General features: G+C 45.7%; 1 protein-coding gene across 2 annotated transcripts in view; it reads left to right on the top strand.

The window, feature by feature from the left end:
- Positions 1 to 15874: 15874 nt before the first annotated feature.
- Positions 15875 to 17575, top strand: part of CARD8 (caspase recruitment domain family member 8) — a 23441-nt gene continuing 21740 nt past the window's right edge. The window contains exons 1-2 of one of the 2 annotated variants that reach the window (XM_077747035.1): positions 15879 to 15955; positions 17300 to 17402. In XM_077747035.1, coding sequence (XP_077603161.1) covers positions 17344 to 17402 — 59 coding nt within the window. In that variant the 5' untranslated portion in view covers positions 15879 to 15955; positions 17300 to 17343. Of the gene's footprint in view, positions 15956 to 17299; positions 17403 to 17575 lie in introns of both variants that reach the window. The other variant, XM_077747034.1, reaches the window with a different exon arrangement.

Here is a 17575-nt window from a genome sequence, read left to right on the forward strand (position 1 = left end):
GAAATGCTTTTCCATGGCTCTGAAGGACTGCTCCAGGGGCGCCTGGGTGGCTCAGTCCGTTAAGCGTCTGACTTTGGCTCAGGTTTATGAGTTCGAGCCCTTAATTAGGCTTCTGCTCTCAGGACAGAGCCCACTTTGGATCCTCAGTACCTTTCTCTCTGCCCTTCCCCCACTTGCATGAGCTCTCTCTCTCTCTCTCAAAAATAACTAAACATTAAACAACAATTTTTAGGGGTGCCTGGGTGGCTCAGTTGGTTGGATGTCCGGCAGTGGCTCAGGTCACGATCTTGCAGTTTGTCAATTTGAGCCCCACAAAAAAAATTAAAAGAAATTTTTGGGGCGCCTGTGTGGCTTAGTCGGTTAAGCGTCCGACTTTCGCTTAGGTCATGATCTCACGGTTCGTGGGTTTGAGCCCCGCGTCGGGCTCTGTGCTGACTGCCAGCTCAGAGCCTGGAGCCTGTTTCAGAGTCTGTGGCTCCCTCTCTCTCTCTGACCCTCCCCTGCTCACGCTGTCTCTCTCTCTCTCTCCTAGAAATAAATAAAAAAACATTAAAAAAATATTTAGAAATAATGCTTGCATGCCTCTGCTTAACTGGTTTGTCAGTTCTTCCTGTTTTTTTTTAATTCTTAAAAATTTATTTAATGTTTATTAATTTTTGAGAAAGAGATAGAGACAGAGCATGGGCAGAGGAGGACAGAGAGGGAGACACAGACCCTGAAACAGGCTCCAGGCTGTCCATACAGAACCCAGCGCGGGGCTCAGACTCACAAACCATGATATTGTGACCTGAGCCAAAGTCAGACGCTCAACCAACTGGGCCACCCGGGCGCCCTAGTTCTTCCAATTTTTGATTCTTCCTTGAAGTCACTTGAGATGGTCACAGAAGGCTCACATCAGTCACTTGGCACAATTTTAGTGCATGCTCCCCGCTTCCTTTTTCCTCCAGCCCTTAACCTGTATCTGCTTTCCGTCTCTATGACTAACAGTTCTAAGTGCCTCACAGGGGGCCGCCGCATGAGGCTCAGTTGGTTAAGCATCCAACTCTTGATTCTGGCTCAGGTCATGATCTCACGGTTCGTCAGTTCAAGCCTGGCATCGGGCTCTTTGCTGCTAGCTTGGAGCCTGCTTGGGATTCTGCCTCTCTCTCTGCCCCTCCCCATTTGTTCTCTCTCTCTCTCTCTTTCTCTCTCAAATTAGATAAAAATAAACTCTATGTACCTCCTATAATTGGAATCATATAATACTTGTCCTTTTGTGTCTGGCTTTTTTATTTAACAGAATGTTTTCAGGGTTCATCCGTGTCATAGCCTGTGTCAATGCCTCATGTACCCTTTTTTTATGGATGAATAATATTCTATTGTGTGGATGCGCCACGTTGGGTTATCCCTTCATCCATCTACAGACATGTGGGTTATTTTCACCTTTTGGCTATTGCGAATTATGCCACTATAAACATGGATGGAAAGGGGCCCTGAGAGCAGAGAGCCTGGTGTGGGGCTTGAACCCATGAACTGGGAGATCACGATCTGAGCCAAAGTCAGACATTTAATTAACTGGACCACCCAGGCACCCTCATTTTTAATTTTTAAAAGATAGTTTTACTGGGTATAGAATTTTAGATTGGCATTTTCTCCTTAGCACTTTGAGGACACCATTCCCTAACTTTCTCTGTGGTCCGGTCTTTGTATTGGGAACTCAGCTCTTATTATAAATTTTATTCTTTTAAAGGTAACACACACACACACCCACACACACATCCAGCCTACTCCCCCACTCCCCAGCAGGAGGGAAGGGCTAGAGGCGGAATCAATGACCAATGGCCAGTGGTTTACGCCATCATGAGTATGTAAGGAAGCTTCCCTAAAACCCACAAGGACGGGATTCGCAGAGATTCCGGGTTGGTGAGCACATGGAATTGGGGAGAGCCTAGGGTCTGGAGAGGGCGCAGAAAGTCCGCCCTTTCCCCATGCCTGGTCCTACGCGTCTCTCTCCCATCTGCTCTTCCTGAGTTCTGTCTTTTTATGATACACTGGTGATCCAGCAAGGAAAATGTTCCTCTGGGTTCTGTGAGCCGCTCTAGCAAATGAATCAAACCCAAGGAGGGGGTCTTCGTGATATGGGGAACAAAGGCAGAAAGAAATGTAGGTAAAATTAAATTTCCTTATAACCTGCAGCCCATTGACAAATACTTGAGCCTCCCAGAGTCTAACATCCCCAACTCCCTGTTTGTCTTATTGTTAACACTTTGCTAGAGGGAAAAACAAGTGGCTGATAGAGGTCACAGTCATGCAAGACAGGAGTTTCGATCAGTTTACAACTGCCTTAATGACTTGCAAGAAAAAAAAAAAGCAAATTTATCGATAACCAAACTTCCGGAAACCTGTAGATTCAATTTCTGGCGACCCTGACGTCACTCTCCCCTCCATAGGACGGAAAATCTTATATAATCAGTCACCTGTCATAAGCCCAGGCAGCTCTTTCTGCCCACGCATCCTGTTCCCATGCTTTAAGAAAACAACCTTTTTGTACCAAAGATGTCTTTCTTGGCTATTGGCTCCAAACCCCATCACTTCAAACCCCATCATTAGGAATCTGATCTGCAGCCGGTTGGTCAGAAGCACGACACGGGCTTTTCACTAGTGTTTTAAGGGGTGGGGACAGTCTTGCAGGACCGAGCTCTTCACCTCGTGGGATCCAACACATCTCTGGGTAGACAGTATCCGAACTGAGATGAATGAGGGCTCCAGGTTGGCTCAGCCCTTAGAGTGCACAACTATTGATATAGGGGTTGTGAGTTCGAGCCCTGCATTGGTTGTAGAGATTACTTAAAAAAAAAAAATTGAGTCGAATTCCAGGACACCCAGCTGGTGTCCCAACATCTAGAAGCTGCCTGAATTCCTTGCTCATGCCCCCTTCCTCCATCTTGAAAATGTGCCTTTTCACCAATTGGTTCTACTCTCTGGTCTGTGACGGATGCCCCCACTTCCCCTCTTTCTATAACGGTCCTTATAAAGACCCTTGTGATCTTGGGGCTCCAGGATTTGGACTCAGTTGGTTAAGGATCCAACTCTTGGTTTTGGCTCAGGTCATGATCTCACAGTTCGTGGGTTGAGTCCCGCATAGGGACGGCAGGGCAAAGCCTGCCTGGGATTCTCTCTCACTCCCTCTTTCTCTGCCCCTTCGCCACTTGTTCTCTCTCTCAAAATAAATAAGCTTAAAAAAAAATTTTTTTTAAAGACCCTTGTGATCTCACTGGGCCCACCCAGAAAAATCCTGGATAACCTTCCATCTCAAAGTCTTCAGCCTAATCACCTCTGCCTCGTCCTTTTCACCATTCGAGGTAACAAAGTCACAGATTTGGGGATTAAGTTGTGGGCGGTTCCAGAGGACCCTTATTCTGTCTACTATGACAAGATAGTGATCCCCAAGGACATTTATATTAAAATGACTTTACTGAAATTTACATCAAGATTGAGAAATCCCAAGATCAAGAAACAGAGCCAGGACCATGAGTGGGAGAAAAGTATGGCCTGTGAGGGGCGCCTGGGTGGCTCAGTCCAGTAAATGTCCGACCCTTGATTTTGGCTCAGGTTGTGGTCTCCCGTTTCATGGATTCAAGCCCCGCATTGGGCTCTGTGCTGACAGTGCAGAACCTGCTTGGGATTCTCTCTCTCCCTCTCTCTCTGCCCCTCTCCCACTTGCTCTGTCTCTCTCAAGATGAATAAATAGACTTAAAAAGAGGGGGTACTGGGTGGCTCAGTCCATTAAGTGTCCGGCTTTGGCTCAGGTCATGATCTTGCAGTTCGTGAGTTCAAGCCCCACGTCAGGCTCTGTGCTGACAGCTCAGAGCCTGAAGCCTGCTTCGGATTCTGTGTCTCCCTCTCTCTCTCTGCCTTTCCCCTGATCACGTTCTGTCTCTCTCTCAAAATAATAAATAAACATATTTTTTTTTAATTTAAAAAGATTTAATAAAAAGGAAAAAGGAGAGGTATGGTCTGTGGGTGACGGCTTCAGAGGGGAGAAAGAAAATCAGGAACATGCTAGAAAGCAAGGCAAATTTGTCCTCACGTGGATAAATCTGATGATAGGTCAAGTACATGATGGGTCTAGACGTGTGTATCTTCCAAATGCAGAATGCGTTTAGCTGACTTCACAGCAGGACAAACCAACAGCGACAGGAGAGCATGGGGGAGTCGCTAACAGCCAGGGAAAGTGTGGGTTTGAACAATCCTCAGGGGTAAGTCTCTCTACACAAACCCAGGGAAGCAGCCGCCTGAACCTTGCTTTCTGAGGAGACTCCCCGCCACGGCTAATTTTAGGAATCGTTCATTTGCATAATGATGGCCAGGGATGACTTGTTTATTACCCATCTTTCTGTTGTCCTCTCTCCATCTCAATTAAGCTCTAGAAATTAAATATCTATGTGGCTTAAGACATCTTCTAGATCAGGCAGTCAATGGCTTCTTAATTATTCATGGCGTAAACGTCTTCTTTCCAATTTTACCCCCAAACAAGTTATAACGTTTTTTGTTTCTCACAGTGTGTTGAAAGTTTCTCAAAGACGTAATGTTTTCTTACAGAATCTGAAACACTTTATCGGAGTGTGAGCTGTACTAGAAAGGACCATTGGCTTTGGTATCTGATATGTCGAGACCTGAGCCGTCCATTAAGGTAGGTACTGGCCTCATGTGACCATTTCCACTTAAATAAATCCGGGGCACCTGGCTGGTTCAGTCAGCGGGGCACGGGACTCTTCATCTTGGGGTTGTGAGTTCGAGCCCCACGTTGGGTGTGGAGATTACTTAAAAATAAAATCTGTAAGGGGCGCCTGGCTGGCTGGGTTGGCTAATCGTCCGACTCTTGATTTCGGCGCAGGTCAGGCATGATCTCGCTGTGAGATCGAACAACAGGTGGGGCTCTGTGCTGACAGCGTGGAACCTGCCTGGGATTCTCTGTCTCTCTTCTGCCCTGTCCCTCCCCGGCTCTCTCACTCTCTCTCAAAATAAATAAATGCTTTACAAAACACAAAAAATAAATTTAAATTATTTAAAGTAGAAAGAAATACCTTGAAATAAATTTAAACCCAAGTTTCTGAGTCATCCTAGTCATGTTTCAAGTGCTCAATAGCAACGGGCTAGCGGCTTCCATACTGGACAGCACAGATGGGGAACTTTTTCAGCATAGAAAATTCTACCGGACAGGCTATTCTAGATTTAATCTGGGCTCTTGTCTTTATTATATATACACGTATGTATTTATTTTATATATATATATTTTAATGTTTTATTTATTTCTGAGAGAGAGAGAGACAGCGTGAGCAGGGGAGGGGCAGAGAGAGAGGGAGACACAGAATCCCAAGCAGGCTGCAGGCTCTGAGCTGTCAATACAGAGCCCCACGTGGGGCTCGAATCCACGAACCGCGAGATCATGACCTGAACTGAAGCTGGACGCTCAACCGACTGAGCCGCCCAGGAGCCCCGAGATTTTATTTTTAAATAATCTCTGATGTGGTTTGAAGTGTTGTGGTTTGGAGCCAATACCAGGAAAGAATTCTTGAGGTGTCTTCGCTGTGAAAAGGTGGTGCTATTAAAGCACAGGGCAGGGGCGCCTGGGTGGCTTAGTCGGTTAAGCGTCCGACTTTCGCTTAGGTCATGATCCCGCGGTTCGTGGGTTCGAGCCCCGCGTCGGGCTCTGTGCTGACTGCCAGCTCAGAGCCTGGAGCCTGTCTTCGGATTCTGTGTCTCCCTCGCTCTCTGACCCTCCCCTCCTCACGCTGTCTCTCTCTCTCTCCTAGAAATAAATAAAACATTAAAAAAAAAATAAAGCACAGGGCAGAATTTGTGGGCAGGGGGAGTTACAATGGGGTTGTGATTAGTGACTGATTATATACCTTCAGGTTGGGAGGGGGTTTGCAATAAAGTAAGTCTCTAAGGCATTTTGGAAACAATTCTGGACCTTACCTTGAGGGTCTAGCTGCGATTAGAAAAGGAAATTTATTACTATTTAGTAAAACCTCAGTCATGACACTCTTCAGATATCTATCAGAGGCCATGGGTTTGGAGTATGATTGCCAGCCTATATCTTTGGGGGCAGAGATAAAGGAAGTTTCCAAAAATGTTTATTTTTATTTTTTAAGTTTATTTATTTATTTTGAGAGAGAGAGAGAGAGTGAGCAGGGGGCAGGGGCAGAGAGAGGGAGAGAGATTATCCCCAGCAGGCTCTTTACTGTCAGCACTGAGCCCGACCCAGGGATCGAACTCACGAACCATGAGATCATGACCTGAGCCAAGACCAAGAGTTGGATGCTCAACCAGCTGAGACACCCAAGTGCCCCTTACTTTTAAATTTTTTAAATTTAATTTTCAGAGAAAACTGAAAACAAGTGATCATACACAAAGTTATACATGAATGTTCACTCTAGGACTAGTCACAAAAGCCAAAAAGGTAGAAACAACCCAGGGGCGCCTGGGTGGCTCAGTCGGATGAGTGTCCGACTTCGGCTCAGGTCACGATCTCACAGTTCATGGATTCAAGCCCCGCATTAGGCTCTGTACTGGCAGCCAGAGCCTGGAGACTGTTTTGGATTCTGTGTCTCCCTCTCTCTCTGACCCTCCTCTGCTCATGCTCTGTCTGTCTCTCTCTCTAAAAGAATAAATAATAAAACATTAAAAAAAAAAGAAACAACCGAAATATCCACCAACAGGTAAATACAATGTGGTTATCAAGGCAATGGAATATTATTCAGCCATAAAATGGAATGAAATACTGATATGCGCTTCCACAGGGATGAACCTTGAAAACATTATGCTGGGGGGAAGGGAATCCATCACAAAGGGCAGCATATAAATGGCTTTATTTATATGAAATGCCCAGAATAGCAAACAGTAGAAACAGAAAACAGATTAGTGGGTACCAGGGGATGGAGGAGGGTGGGAGGGGGAGTGACTGATTAATGAGTGTGTTCAGGTGTTTCATTGTGGGGACAGATTCAGGAACCACTGAATTAGAGGATTCTGTTGCTGTGTTCTTGGCTCTGCAGGGAGCTATCCAAAGAAACGACAACTTCGAATTTGAGATGATCATAAAAATCATCAGGACTCAAAAGAGTGACCTATATCACATCAGTTTTAACAGTTCTGTATTTCCTATTTAAAGTTTGTTTTAAAATTTACAGGGGCGCCTGGGTGGCTTAGTCGGTTAGGCGTCCAATTTCAGCTCAGGTCGTGATCTCATGGTTTGTGGGTTCGAGCCTTGCATCGGGCTCTGTGCTGACAGCTCGGAGCCTGGAGCCTGCTTCAGATTCTGTGTCTCCCTCTTTCTCTGCCCCTCCCCTGCTTGCACTCTGTCTCTTTCAAAATATAAATAAACATTAAAATAAGTAAATACATAAATACACAAATAAAATTTATATTTAGGGGCACCTGGCCAGCTCAGTCACTGGAGCGGGCCACTCTTGATCTCAGGGTTGTGAGTTCGAGCCTCGTGTTGGGTGTAGAGATTCCTTAAAAATAAAACCTTTTTAAAAAGTAAATAAAATAAAATTTACATTGAATAAGATTCATGCTCTTGAAGGTACAACTCTGTGAGTTTTGACAATGCAGAGAATTTCGCAGCCACCACTTGGTTCAAGACACAGAAGGTTAAGGATTTCAGGGCGATCAAAACAGTTTCTTGTGCCGCCCCCTGGTGGTCAAACGCCTTCATTCTTCAGCCCTTAATTGCCGGCAAACCCCAACACCTTCCCCCTCCTCGGTCTGTTCTCTATCCCGATAGCTTTGCCCTTTGCTAGAAGGCTACAGAAATGCTATCACAAAGCCTGAAGGCTTTGGACACTGTCTTTTTTTTCCCCCCCTCAGTACGTGGCCTGTAAAATTAAAAAAAATTTTTTTCATGTTTTATTTATTTTTGAGAGAGAGAGAGAGACCGCGTGCTCAGGGGAGGGTCAGAGAGAGGGAAACACAGAATCTGAAGCACGTGGCCTGTGAAATTTATCACATGGATGACTGTCTGAGAACCTCATTCCTATTTATTTCCAAGTAACGTACTACAATTTGTTTATCCATTCAGCCACTGAAGATTTGTTTGAGGTAGTTTCTAATTCATGTGATTTATGACTAGAGCTGCTTTAAAAAAATGTTTAAGTGTGCAAGCGGGGGAGGAGCAGAGAGAGAGGGGGACGAAGGATCTGAAGAGGGCTTCGCACTGATGGCAGCAAGCCTGATGCGGGGCTCAAACTCACCAACCCATGAGATCATGACCTGAGCCGAAGTTGGACGCCTAACTGACTAAGCCACCCAGGCGCCCCTGACTATCTTTTCTATCTCCCACCCAGCCCCTACTTCTCTAAATGAAAATGTTTCAGGGGCTCCAAGATGGCTCAGTCGGTTAAACATCCAACTTCAGCTCAGGTCATGATCTCCCGGTTCTCCCGGTTCGTGAGTTCGAGCCCCGTGTGGGGCTCTGTGCTGACAGCTCAGAGCCTGGAGCCTGCTTCGGATTCTGGGTCTCCTTTCTCTGCCCCTCCCCTGTTGCTCGCTCTCGCTCTCTCTCAAAAATAAAAAAAAACATTAAAAAAAGTTTTATTGGGGCGCCTGGGTGGCTAAGTCGGTTAAGCATCCGACTTCGGCTCAGGTCATGATCTCACAGTTCGTGGGTTCGAGCCCCGCGTCAGGCTCTGTGGTGACAGCTAGCTCAGAGCCTGGAGCCTGTTCCGGATTCTGTGTCTCCCTCTCTCTCTGACCCTCCCCTTCTCACGCTGTGTCTCTCCCTCTTTCAGAAATAAATAAAAAAGATTAAAAAGAAGTTTTATTATGCGAGGGTTATGGAGGTTTGAAAGGGAAGAGAGATTTGTCTCCCCACATATCAGATTCTCAAGAAAAAATGGGTTGTATCACAGGCTCCTCCAGAGAATGTGCATAGGGCTCCCACAGGATCTTCTGACTGAATAAATCCAGGCGTGGCATCTGATTATTATTCTGGAGGCTAGCTAATGGAAAATTCAAGCAGAATGCATTAATGCAATCACTAGGGAAGTCAGGAAGGCATCCTCACGTAGGCAGACTAGAAAAACACACACCATCTGGGAGCCACGTATCACGTATAAGTAGCTTTCCCCTGAGTCTGTGAGTGAAAGAAAGGTGGATAGAAAATCCTGCAGTCATGCTCGGAGGGAATGAATTTGTGACATTTAAAACATGGTCATAACTAGGGGCGCCTGGGTGGCTCAGTCAGTTAAGCGACCAACTTCAGCTCAGGTCATGATCTCACAGTCTGTGAGTTCAAGCCCTGCGCCAGGCTCTGTGCTGACAGCTCGGAGCCTGGAGCCTGCTTCGGATTCTGTGTCTCCCTCTCTTTCTGCCCCTCCCTGCTCACTCTCGGTCTCTCATGTCTAGTCCGTACCAGCTGGGGACAGCCACCTCCCCAAACGTGCAAGGGATGTTTGGAGTCTATTTTCAAGGGATGCTGGGGGGGTGGGGGGGAAGGCTGCTCTNATTTTAATTTTTAAAATCTTTTTAAAGTTGATTTATTTTGTTTTTGTTTTTTTAACATAATTTATTGTTAAATTGGCTAACAGACAGTGTGTACAATGTGCTCATGATTTTGGGGGTAGATTCCCACGGTTCATCGCTTCCATAGGACACCCAGGGCTCATCCCAACAAGTGCCCCCTCCATGTCCGTCCCCCGCCCCCCCCTCTCACCCGCCCCCCATCCACCCTCAGTTCGTTCTCTGTTTTTAAGAATCTCTTGTGGTTTGCCTCCTTCCCTCTCTGTAAATATTTTTTCCTTTTAGTAGTTTAATTTTTTTTAAAGCTTATTTATTTATTTTGAGAGTGAGCAGGAGAGGGGCAGAAAGAGAGAGAGACGGAGAATCCCAAGCAGGCTCCTCACCACCAGCTCAGAGCCCGATGCGGGTCTCCATCCCGCAACCCTGGGATCATAACCTGAGCCAAAGAGTCAGATGCTCAACTGACTGAGCCACCCAGGCGCCCCCTCCCGCCTTCTGTTTATACAGATGAACTCGTCAACTTATCTGAGGGCTCATATTTGCTAAATATTCTTGGACAAATGTTCATGTGACCATTGCTCCTTTATTTATTTATTTTTAGATGTTTTTTATTTATTTTTGAGAGAGACAGAGCACGAGTGGGGAGGGGCAGAGGCAGAGGGAGACACAGAATCCCAAGCAGGTTCCAGGCTCTGAGCTGTCAGCACAGAGCCCGACGCCAGGGCTCGAACCCACGAATCGTGAGCTCATGACCAGAGCCGAAGTTGGACGCTTAACCGACCGAGCCCCCAGGCGCCCCTGACCATTGTTCCTCTAAATTGCTGGAACCTTTGAGGTTTTCTGGATTTTTTTTTTTTTTTTTTTTTTGGGTAGATTGAAAATTAGACCTGAAGTTTCCGTGCGTTTATCCTGCGTCATCAGCGGTGGGATAGCGTCCTGGCCTAAGACCGTATCATATGTGAGAATTTCTCTCCAGTTATGAGGTGAGAGGAGCATTCAAAACTGACACTGAATCCGTAATCTCCCTCTATTCATCTTTCATGAATACATTTATTCATCAGTAATTACTAAGTGAGGCGACATTTGAATCAAAGAGGAAACTGCAGAGAACATAACAAATAAGATGTCTGCTCTCACAGAGCTCCCGTTTTGCAGGGGAGAAAATAAAGAAATTAGTAACACTAAGACATGGACAGTGGTGCTGTCTATGGGTTAAACGTTTTATTTAAAAACAGAGGCGGGGGACGCCTGGGTGGCTCGGCGGTTGAAGCACCAGACTCTTGATTTTGGCTCCGGTCATGATCTCATGGTTCATGAGATTGAGCCCCACGTCAGGCTCTGTGCTGAGCCTGGAGCCTGTTTAGGATTCTCTCTCTCTGTCTCTCTGCCTCTCCCCTGTTCTGTCTTGTGCATGTGCAATCTATCTCTTACAATAAATAAATAAACTTAAAAAAATAGAGCAGGAAGAAGAGGTGGACACCAATGAGGGTCCCTGAGGTATTGGGTGTGTGTTGGGGTGAACCTTGCCAGGATGTGACATATGAGAGTGCTGCTAAGGGAATAAGGGCATGGGGCTCCGTAGATATTCATGGAAGAACATTCCAGAAAAACAGAACAGCATGTGCAAAGGCCCTGAATGATGAGTGTTTTGAGCACAAGTTAGAATGCCAGGCGACTGAGCGAGAGCGAGCGTAAGGCACAGCTGTGGAGAGCGGGGTGGAGGCAGCCAAGGTCAGATATGGGTCTGTAAGGTCTCAGGGAACATATGAGCCTGGGGTCGACCTCAGCGCTTTGCAGATTTAAATCTAATAACAACCCTGGAATACTTCTGATTTTACCTGTGAAAATACTGAGGCAGAGAATGGTTCCATTGTTCGTGGGGCTCCTCGGCCAATGCAAGGTAAATTCTAGAAACTCTGCTACCCAATATGGCCACCACCACCAGCGAGTGGCTGCCGGGCATTTGAGATGAGGCGAGTCCAAATTGAGGTGTGTTCTAGGTGTACATACCGGGTTTCAATATCGCATTATTGATTTTATTATAGTATTGTTTACTTTACGTTTGTAATGTTTATTTGTTTTGACAGAGAGAGAGAGACAGAGACAGCACGAGTCAGGGGTGGGAGGCAGAGAGAGAGGGAGACTCAGAATCTGAGGGAGGCTCCAGGCTCCAAGCTGCCAAAGAAACAATGAAAGGGTTGGATATAAACATATAAACATTACATTGATATGCAATTCAATACAGGCATATAATGTATATTATGTGTACAAATAAATACATATATATAATTTATATACATATTATGTCTACAATTTTCTCATGACACTTGAGGGTCACTTTTGCGATACTGACAGGGACCCTGTTACGTCTGTACTGTGTAAAAGTTTACAGTTGAATAGGAGAAGCACAGAGTTGAAATAATAAAAGTAATAAAAGTAGTGAAAAATCTCTCAGAGACACATATTTCGGGGCGCCTGCGTGGCTCAGACAGGTGAGCCTCCGGCTTCGGCTCAGGTCATGATCTCACAGTTCGTGGGTTCGAGCCCCGCATTGGGCTCTGTGCTGATCAGTGAGAGCCTGGAGCCTGCTTCAGATTCTGTGTCTCCCTCTTTCTCTCTGCGACCCCCCCCCCCGTCTCTCAAAAACAAATAAACATTAAAAACAATTTTTAAAAACTTTTTAAGTAAAAATAAACCTACAACCCTGAGATCAAGAGTCACATGCTCCACCGACTGAGGCAGCCGGGTGCCCCTAAAATTGGTTTTATTTTTTTTTATTTTTTTATTTTTTATTTTTTATTTTTTTAAATATTTTTATTTATTTTTAGGAGAGAGAGAGACAGCGTGAGCAGGAGAGGGTCAGAGAGACAGGGAGTCACAGACTGAAACAGGCTCCAGGCTCTGAGCTGGCAGTCAGCACAGAGCCCGACGCAGGGCTCGAACCCACAGACCGAGAGATCATGACCTGAGCGAAAGTCGGACGCTTAACCGACTAAGCCACCCAGGCGCCCCTAAAATTGGTTTTAAAGAATGAGCAACAATGGTCCACGCTGAAATGATGACAAAATGAAATATTAAAGGTTCTGTATGTGGAAAGGGGTGTACCGTTCAAGGCACAAGGTCACATCTCACTGGGCAACTAACCACATTTACGTTTTCATTATGTCAAGTGCAGGCATCTCTAAACTGCAGAGAAATAGGCTTAAATTTGTGTCTTAGGAATTACCTTGTAGGGGCTCCCGGCTGGCTCTGTCGGTGAAGGGCGTGGCTCTTGATCTTGGGGTCGTGAGTTCGAGCCCCCCGATGGGGGTAGAGATTACTTGAAAATCAAATCTTTTAAGACAAAAATTGCCTTGGAGTATCATTTTGTGCTATGGTTTGAAATCAAAACCTAGAATCAGAGGAAAACTGCAGATTTCCCCAGAAAAATGTTCATGCGGCTCTGACCAAGAGTGGGCAAACGGGGCTGGGGGCCCCATGTGCTGGTGGGCGGTACATGTCAGACACTTGAACCAGAACTAAGCTGTACGTCGGGAAGGTCCGGTCAGCCCGTGATCAGACACAAGATGTGTGGTGAACCACGTTAAGCTTTGCAAAGCGACTGAAAATGATGTGAGTGGGGCGCCTGGATGGCTCAGTCGATTAAGCATCTGACTTTGGCTCAGGTCAGGATCTCACAGTTCATGGGTTCAAGCCCCATGTCGAACTCTGTGCTGACAGCTAGCTCAGAGCCTGGAGCCTGCCTCAGATTCTGTATCTCCCCCTTTCTCTGATCCTCCCCTGCTCATGTTGTCTCTCTCTCTCTCAGAAATAAATAGAACATTTAAAAAAATTTAAAAAAATAAAAATGATGTGAGTTCATGACTTTTTAAAAAATTTTTTAAAGTTTTTTAAAAATTTATTTCTGAGAGAGAGAGAGAGATTGAGAGGGAGAGAGACAGCGTGAGCAGGGGAGGTTCAGAGAGAGAGGGAGACTCAGAATCCGAAACAGGCTCCAGGCTCTGAGCTGTCAACACAGAGCCCCGACGTGGGGCTTGAACCCACGAACCGTGAGATCATGGCCTGAGCTGATGTCGGACACTTAACCGATTGAGCCACCCAGGCACCCCAGTTTGTGACTTTTCTGACCTTGGGCCATGAACTCATACTTCCCCAGACAGGTCACTTATCTTATGTGCTTTCCTTGATAACGCTTTTTTATTCTTTATTTTTTAAAAAAGTTTTAATGTTTATTTTTGTGAGGGGGGAGGGACAGAGAGAGAGAGAGAGAGAGAGGGAGGGAGACACAGAATCCGAAGCAGGCTCCAGGCTCTGAGCTGTCAGCACAGAGCCTGATGCGGGGCTCGAACTCACGAACCGTGAGATCCTGACCTGAGCCGAAGTCAGACGCTTAACTGACTGAGTCCCCCAGGTACCCCCCATTTTTTAAAATTCACAGATTTACTGTTCATCTATGGTAGATTTCCCCTCTTCTGTGGATCTGATGCGTCAGACTCTGTGTTCTTGTGCCGAAACAGTAAGTGCCAGAAGTTCATGGTGAAAAGATCTGGACTGGTTTGGGGGCTTGAGAAAGAATTTCCTGGATGATGAGCTATTTTTGAATGTTGGGTGTTTCTTCGCAACAGTAGCAGCGAATATGGTGATTAATTGCATTTTACAGTTCACATTTTTTTAAACACCTTTTCTCCATTTTTTCCTCACACCCCAGCCCCCCATCCCCACCCAGGGGAAAGCGGGGGATGGGTTAGCCGACACGGACCCATTCACAGAGTGAGGAAATAGCTCCACCAGAGTAGAACCCAAGGCGTGAGTTGCAAGTCTGCATGTAACCCACTGACTTCCAAGTCACTGGTTTTGCTTCGAGGAACTGAAGCTATGTTAGCGGAATACAGCTCCCTCATGATTACAAAATCCTGCCGACTCTGAATATCCAACGAAATGAATGGGTCTAGGGTCTGGGAGATGTTGGGGAATCGTAAATGCAAAAGATTATGGGAGAGAGAGAGAGAGAGAGAGAGAAGGGTTCTAGAGCCAAGGGTGAAGAAGTGAGAAGAGAAGGGTGAAGAGAGCCAAAGAAAGTACAAGTATCTTCCCTCTCCTCCCCCCCTGCCTTCCATCCCTCAGGAGAGAGCCTCTCTGGTAGCATGTGGTCAACAGAATTGAAATAAAGTGGGAAAGCTGTTTATTTCCTCTGTTCACACCGAAACGGGAAGTTGGGTTGTTGGTTGTTGGTGGAGAAAGACTCTGAGAAGAGAAACTACAGAATTTATAGGGTCCCAGTGCTGAATTCAAGAATGTATAGCTTCACGTTCCACCGCCTTCCCCCAGTCGTTCCTGTCAAATCCGTGATAGGTAAAGTCTTGAGGGGGGGGGTCACACCAATTGAGACCTCAAAGAAGGGAAGGTCCCTTCCCTCAGGGAGCAGACACATGTGCACTCCGGANTTATTTATTTTATTTTTACAGTTTATTTATTTATTTTGAGAGAGACAGAGACAGTATGAATGGGGGAGGGGTGGAGAGAGAGAGAATCCCAAGCAGGCTCTGCACAGTTAGTGCAGAGCTCGATGCAGGGCTCGAACCCAGGAACTGTGAGATCAGGACCTGAGCCAAAACCAAGAGTTGGACTCTCAACCTACGAGTCACCCAGGTGCCCCTTACAGCCATTATACATATAAGAAAACTGAGGTTGCTTGACAAAGTTTAGTTAAACCATGATATCAGAATATTGTATACATATTTCAATTTAAATAAAGTTACCTTTTTAAAAAGTGTTTGTTTATTTTTGAGAGAGGGAGAGAAACAGAGCGTGAGCAGGGGAGGGTCAGAGAGAGAGGGAGACACAGAATCTGAAGCAGGCTCCAGGCTCTGAGCTGTCAGCACAGAGCCTGATGCGGGGCTCGAACCCACGAACCATGAGATCATGACCTGAGCCGAAGTTGGAGGCTTAACCGACTGAGCCACCCAGGCGCCCCAATAAAGTTAGCTTCTGATAAGTACAGTATTACATGCACAATTAAAAAGTATTAATATCAACAACACAAAGGTCAATGTAAAATTATGATTATAATTACGTTTAAAATTGAGTATCAGTGGGACCCATGGTTGGCTCAGTGGGTAGAGCTCCTGACTCTTGATCCCAGGGCTGTGAGTTCGAGCCCCATGTTAGGTGTAGAGATTACTTACAAATAAAATCTTTAAAAAATAATAAAATTGAGCATCGGTGACCATACATGCCCGGGAAAGCATTATGTTATAAATAACAAGAGTCAGGAGTTCTTCTTTTAATAAGGGGAGGTTCCTAATTCTCCTCTGACTCAGCTTCAGCCTCTTCCCTTTGGGATAGTCCTTCCCCAGAAGAAGAGAACCTAGGGCGATTGCTGGGGGATGTGTGAGCCACCAGCTCTGCCTTCTCCTTTCTGTGCCCTGGGGAAACGGAGACTCAACTGGTAAGCACTCCAGGAAAAGAGCAAAGGGGGTGGCTTTAGGGGAGGAAGGGACAGTTGGGAGAATGCCCTTCGCAGCCCAATGCCTCGTTCCAAGCTCCTTTTAAAATCAGCAGGGGAAGTGGGCTTTCATGACTTCCTGTGACTGGCTGTGGGTAGATTTGAGCCAGCCGGAGCCGGCATCGGACTCAGAAGAAAGCAAAATCAAAGTCACTTCTGCAGCACCCCCNTGGCTCAGGTCGTGATTTCACGGTTCGCGGGACTGAGTCCTGCATTGGGCTGTGAGCTGGCAGTGGGGAGCCTGCTTGGGATTTCGGTCTCCTCTCTCTGCCCCTCCCCTACTCCGTCTTGCTCTCTCAAAATAAATAAATCAACTTAGAAAAAGCCCGCACTTCTGCAGAGTTTATAATACACAAACCTTCCTTTTTAAAAAAATTTTTTTTAGGGTTTATTTATTTTTGAGAGAGAGACAGAGAGAGCGAGCACGACTGGGGGAGGGGCATAGAGAGAGGGAGACACAGAATCCGAAGCAGGCTCCAGGCTCCGAGCTGTCAGCACAGAGCCCGATGTGGGGCTCGAACCCATGAGCCGTTCTATCATGACCTGAGCCAAAGTCTGATGCATCACCGACTGAGCCACCCAGGCGCCCCAAACCTTTCTTTTACATAGCGAAGATCACACACACACAGTAAGATACTTTAAATAAAATTGAGGCTGTATGTGGACCTTCCTCAGGAAAGCATCCAGCCCCTCAGCGTTACCTGCTGTCCAGAAACTGGCCTTAATCCTCATGCATATTCATCGATTTCTAAATGTTTTATTTGAAAATCTGCATTTGCCTGGTATTAGGCTCTAATGCATCTCTTAAACAATTTGAGTTTTAATTGGTATTATGTTTTTTGGTATTTGCTCATGTTTACCATGTGGTTCTAATTGCTGGGTGTTTGTTTGTTTTTTTACTTTATAAAGTTTATTTATTCTGAGAGAGAGAGAGACAGACAGAGAAGAGAAGGAGAGAGAGAGAGAGAGCCCTGCATTGGGCTCATTGCCCTCATCAGGGAGCCCACTTCAGATCCTCTGTCCCCCCCCCTCTGCCCCTCCCCTGCTTGCACTTTCTCTCTCAAAGATAAACAAACACTAAACGAATTAAAAAATAACTTTTAAAATTCATAATCTTTTTGGGGTCTCTCCCCCAATTGCCTAGCATTCCTGGGCATAATTTATCTGATGTATCTCTTTTGAGTGGACAGAAAGCAATGTTGGCTATCGCGTGGCGATATAAAAGCTAACAATTATCTTCAGGTCCTTCCAATTTATGTGAATACAATTTTCTCTTCTTTCCTCAAGGTTAATAGAGACGTAGCAGAGAGATAAACATACCGGCTCATAAAATGGAAAATTATACATCTAAGAAAAGGATGGGCAGATGTAAGAGATGCCCGCTGACATGGTGAGAGTATATGTACTACCCTTTGAGGATTTTGATGGCTTTGAATCCTCTGTACCTCATTATTTTTGCCCCATCCCCCTCATTATGGACGCATGAAATACTGAGTGCTGTGGCCTTTTTATTTATGTATTTATAAATAAATATATTTTTTGTTTTATATATTTACTTGTCTT

This window comes from Crocuta crocuta, unplaced genomic scaffold (assembly GCF_008692635.1).
Source record: "Crocuta crocuta isolate KB4526 unplaced genomic scaffold, BGI_CrCroc_1.0 scaffold334, whole genome shotgun sequence".
In the NCBI taxonomy this organism is placed as follows: domain Eukaryota; kingdom Metazoa; phylum Chordata; class Mammalia; order Carnivora; family Hyaenidae; genus Crocuta; species Crocuta crocuta.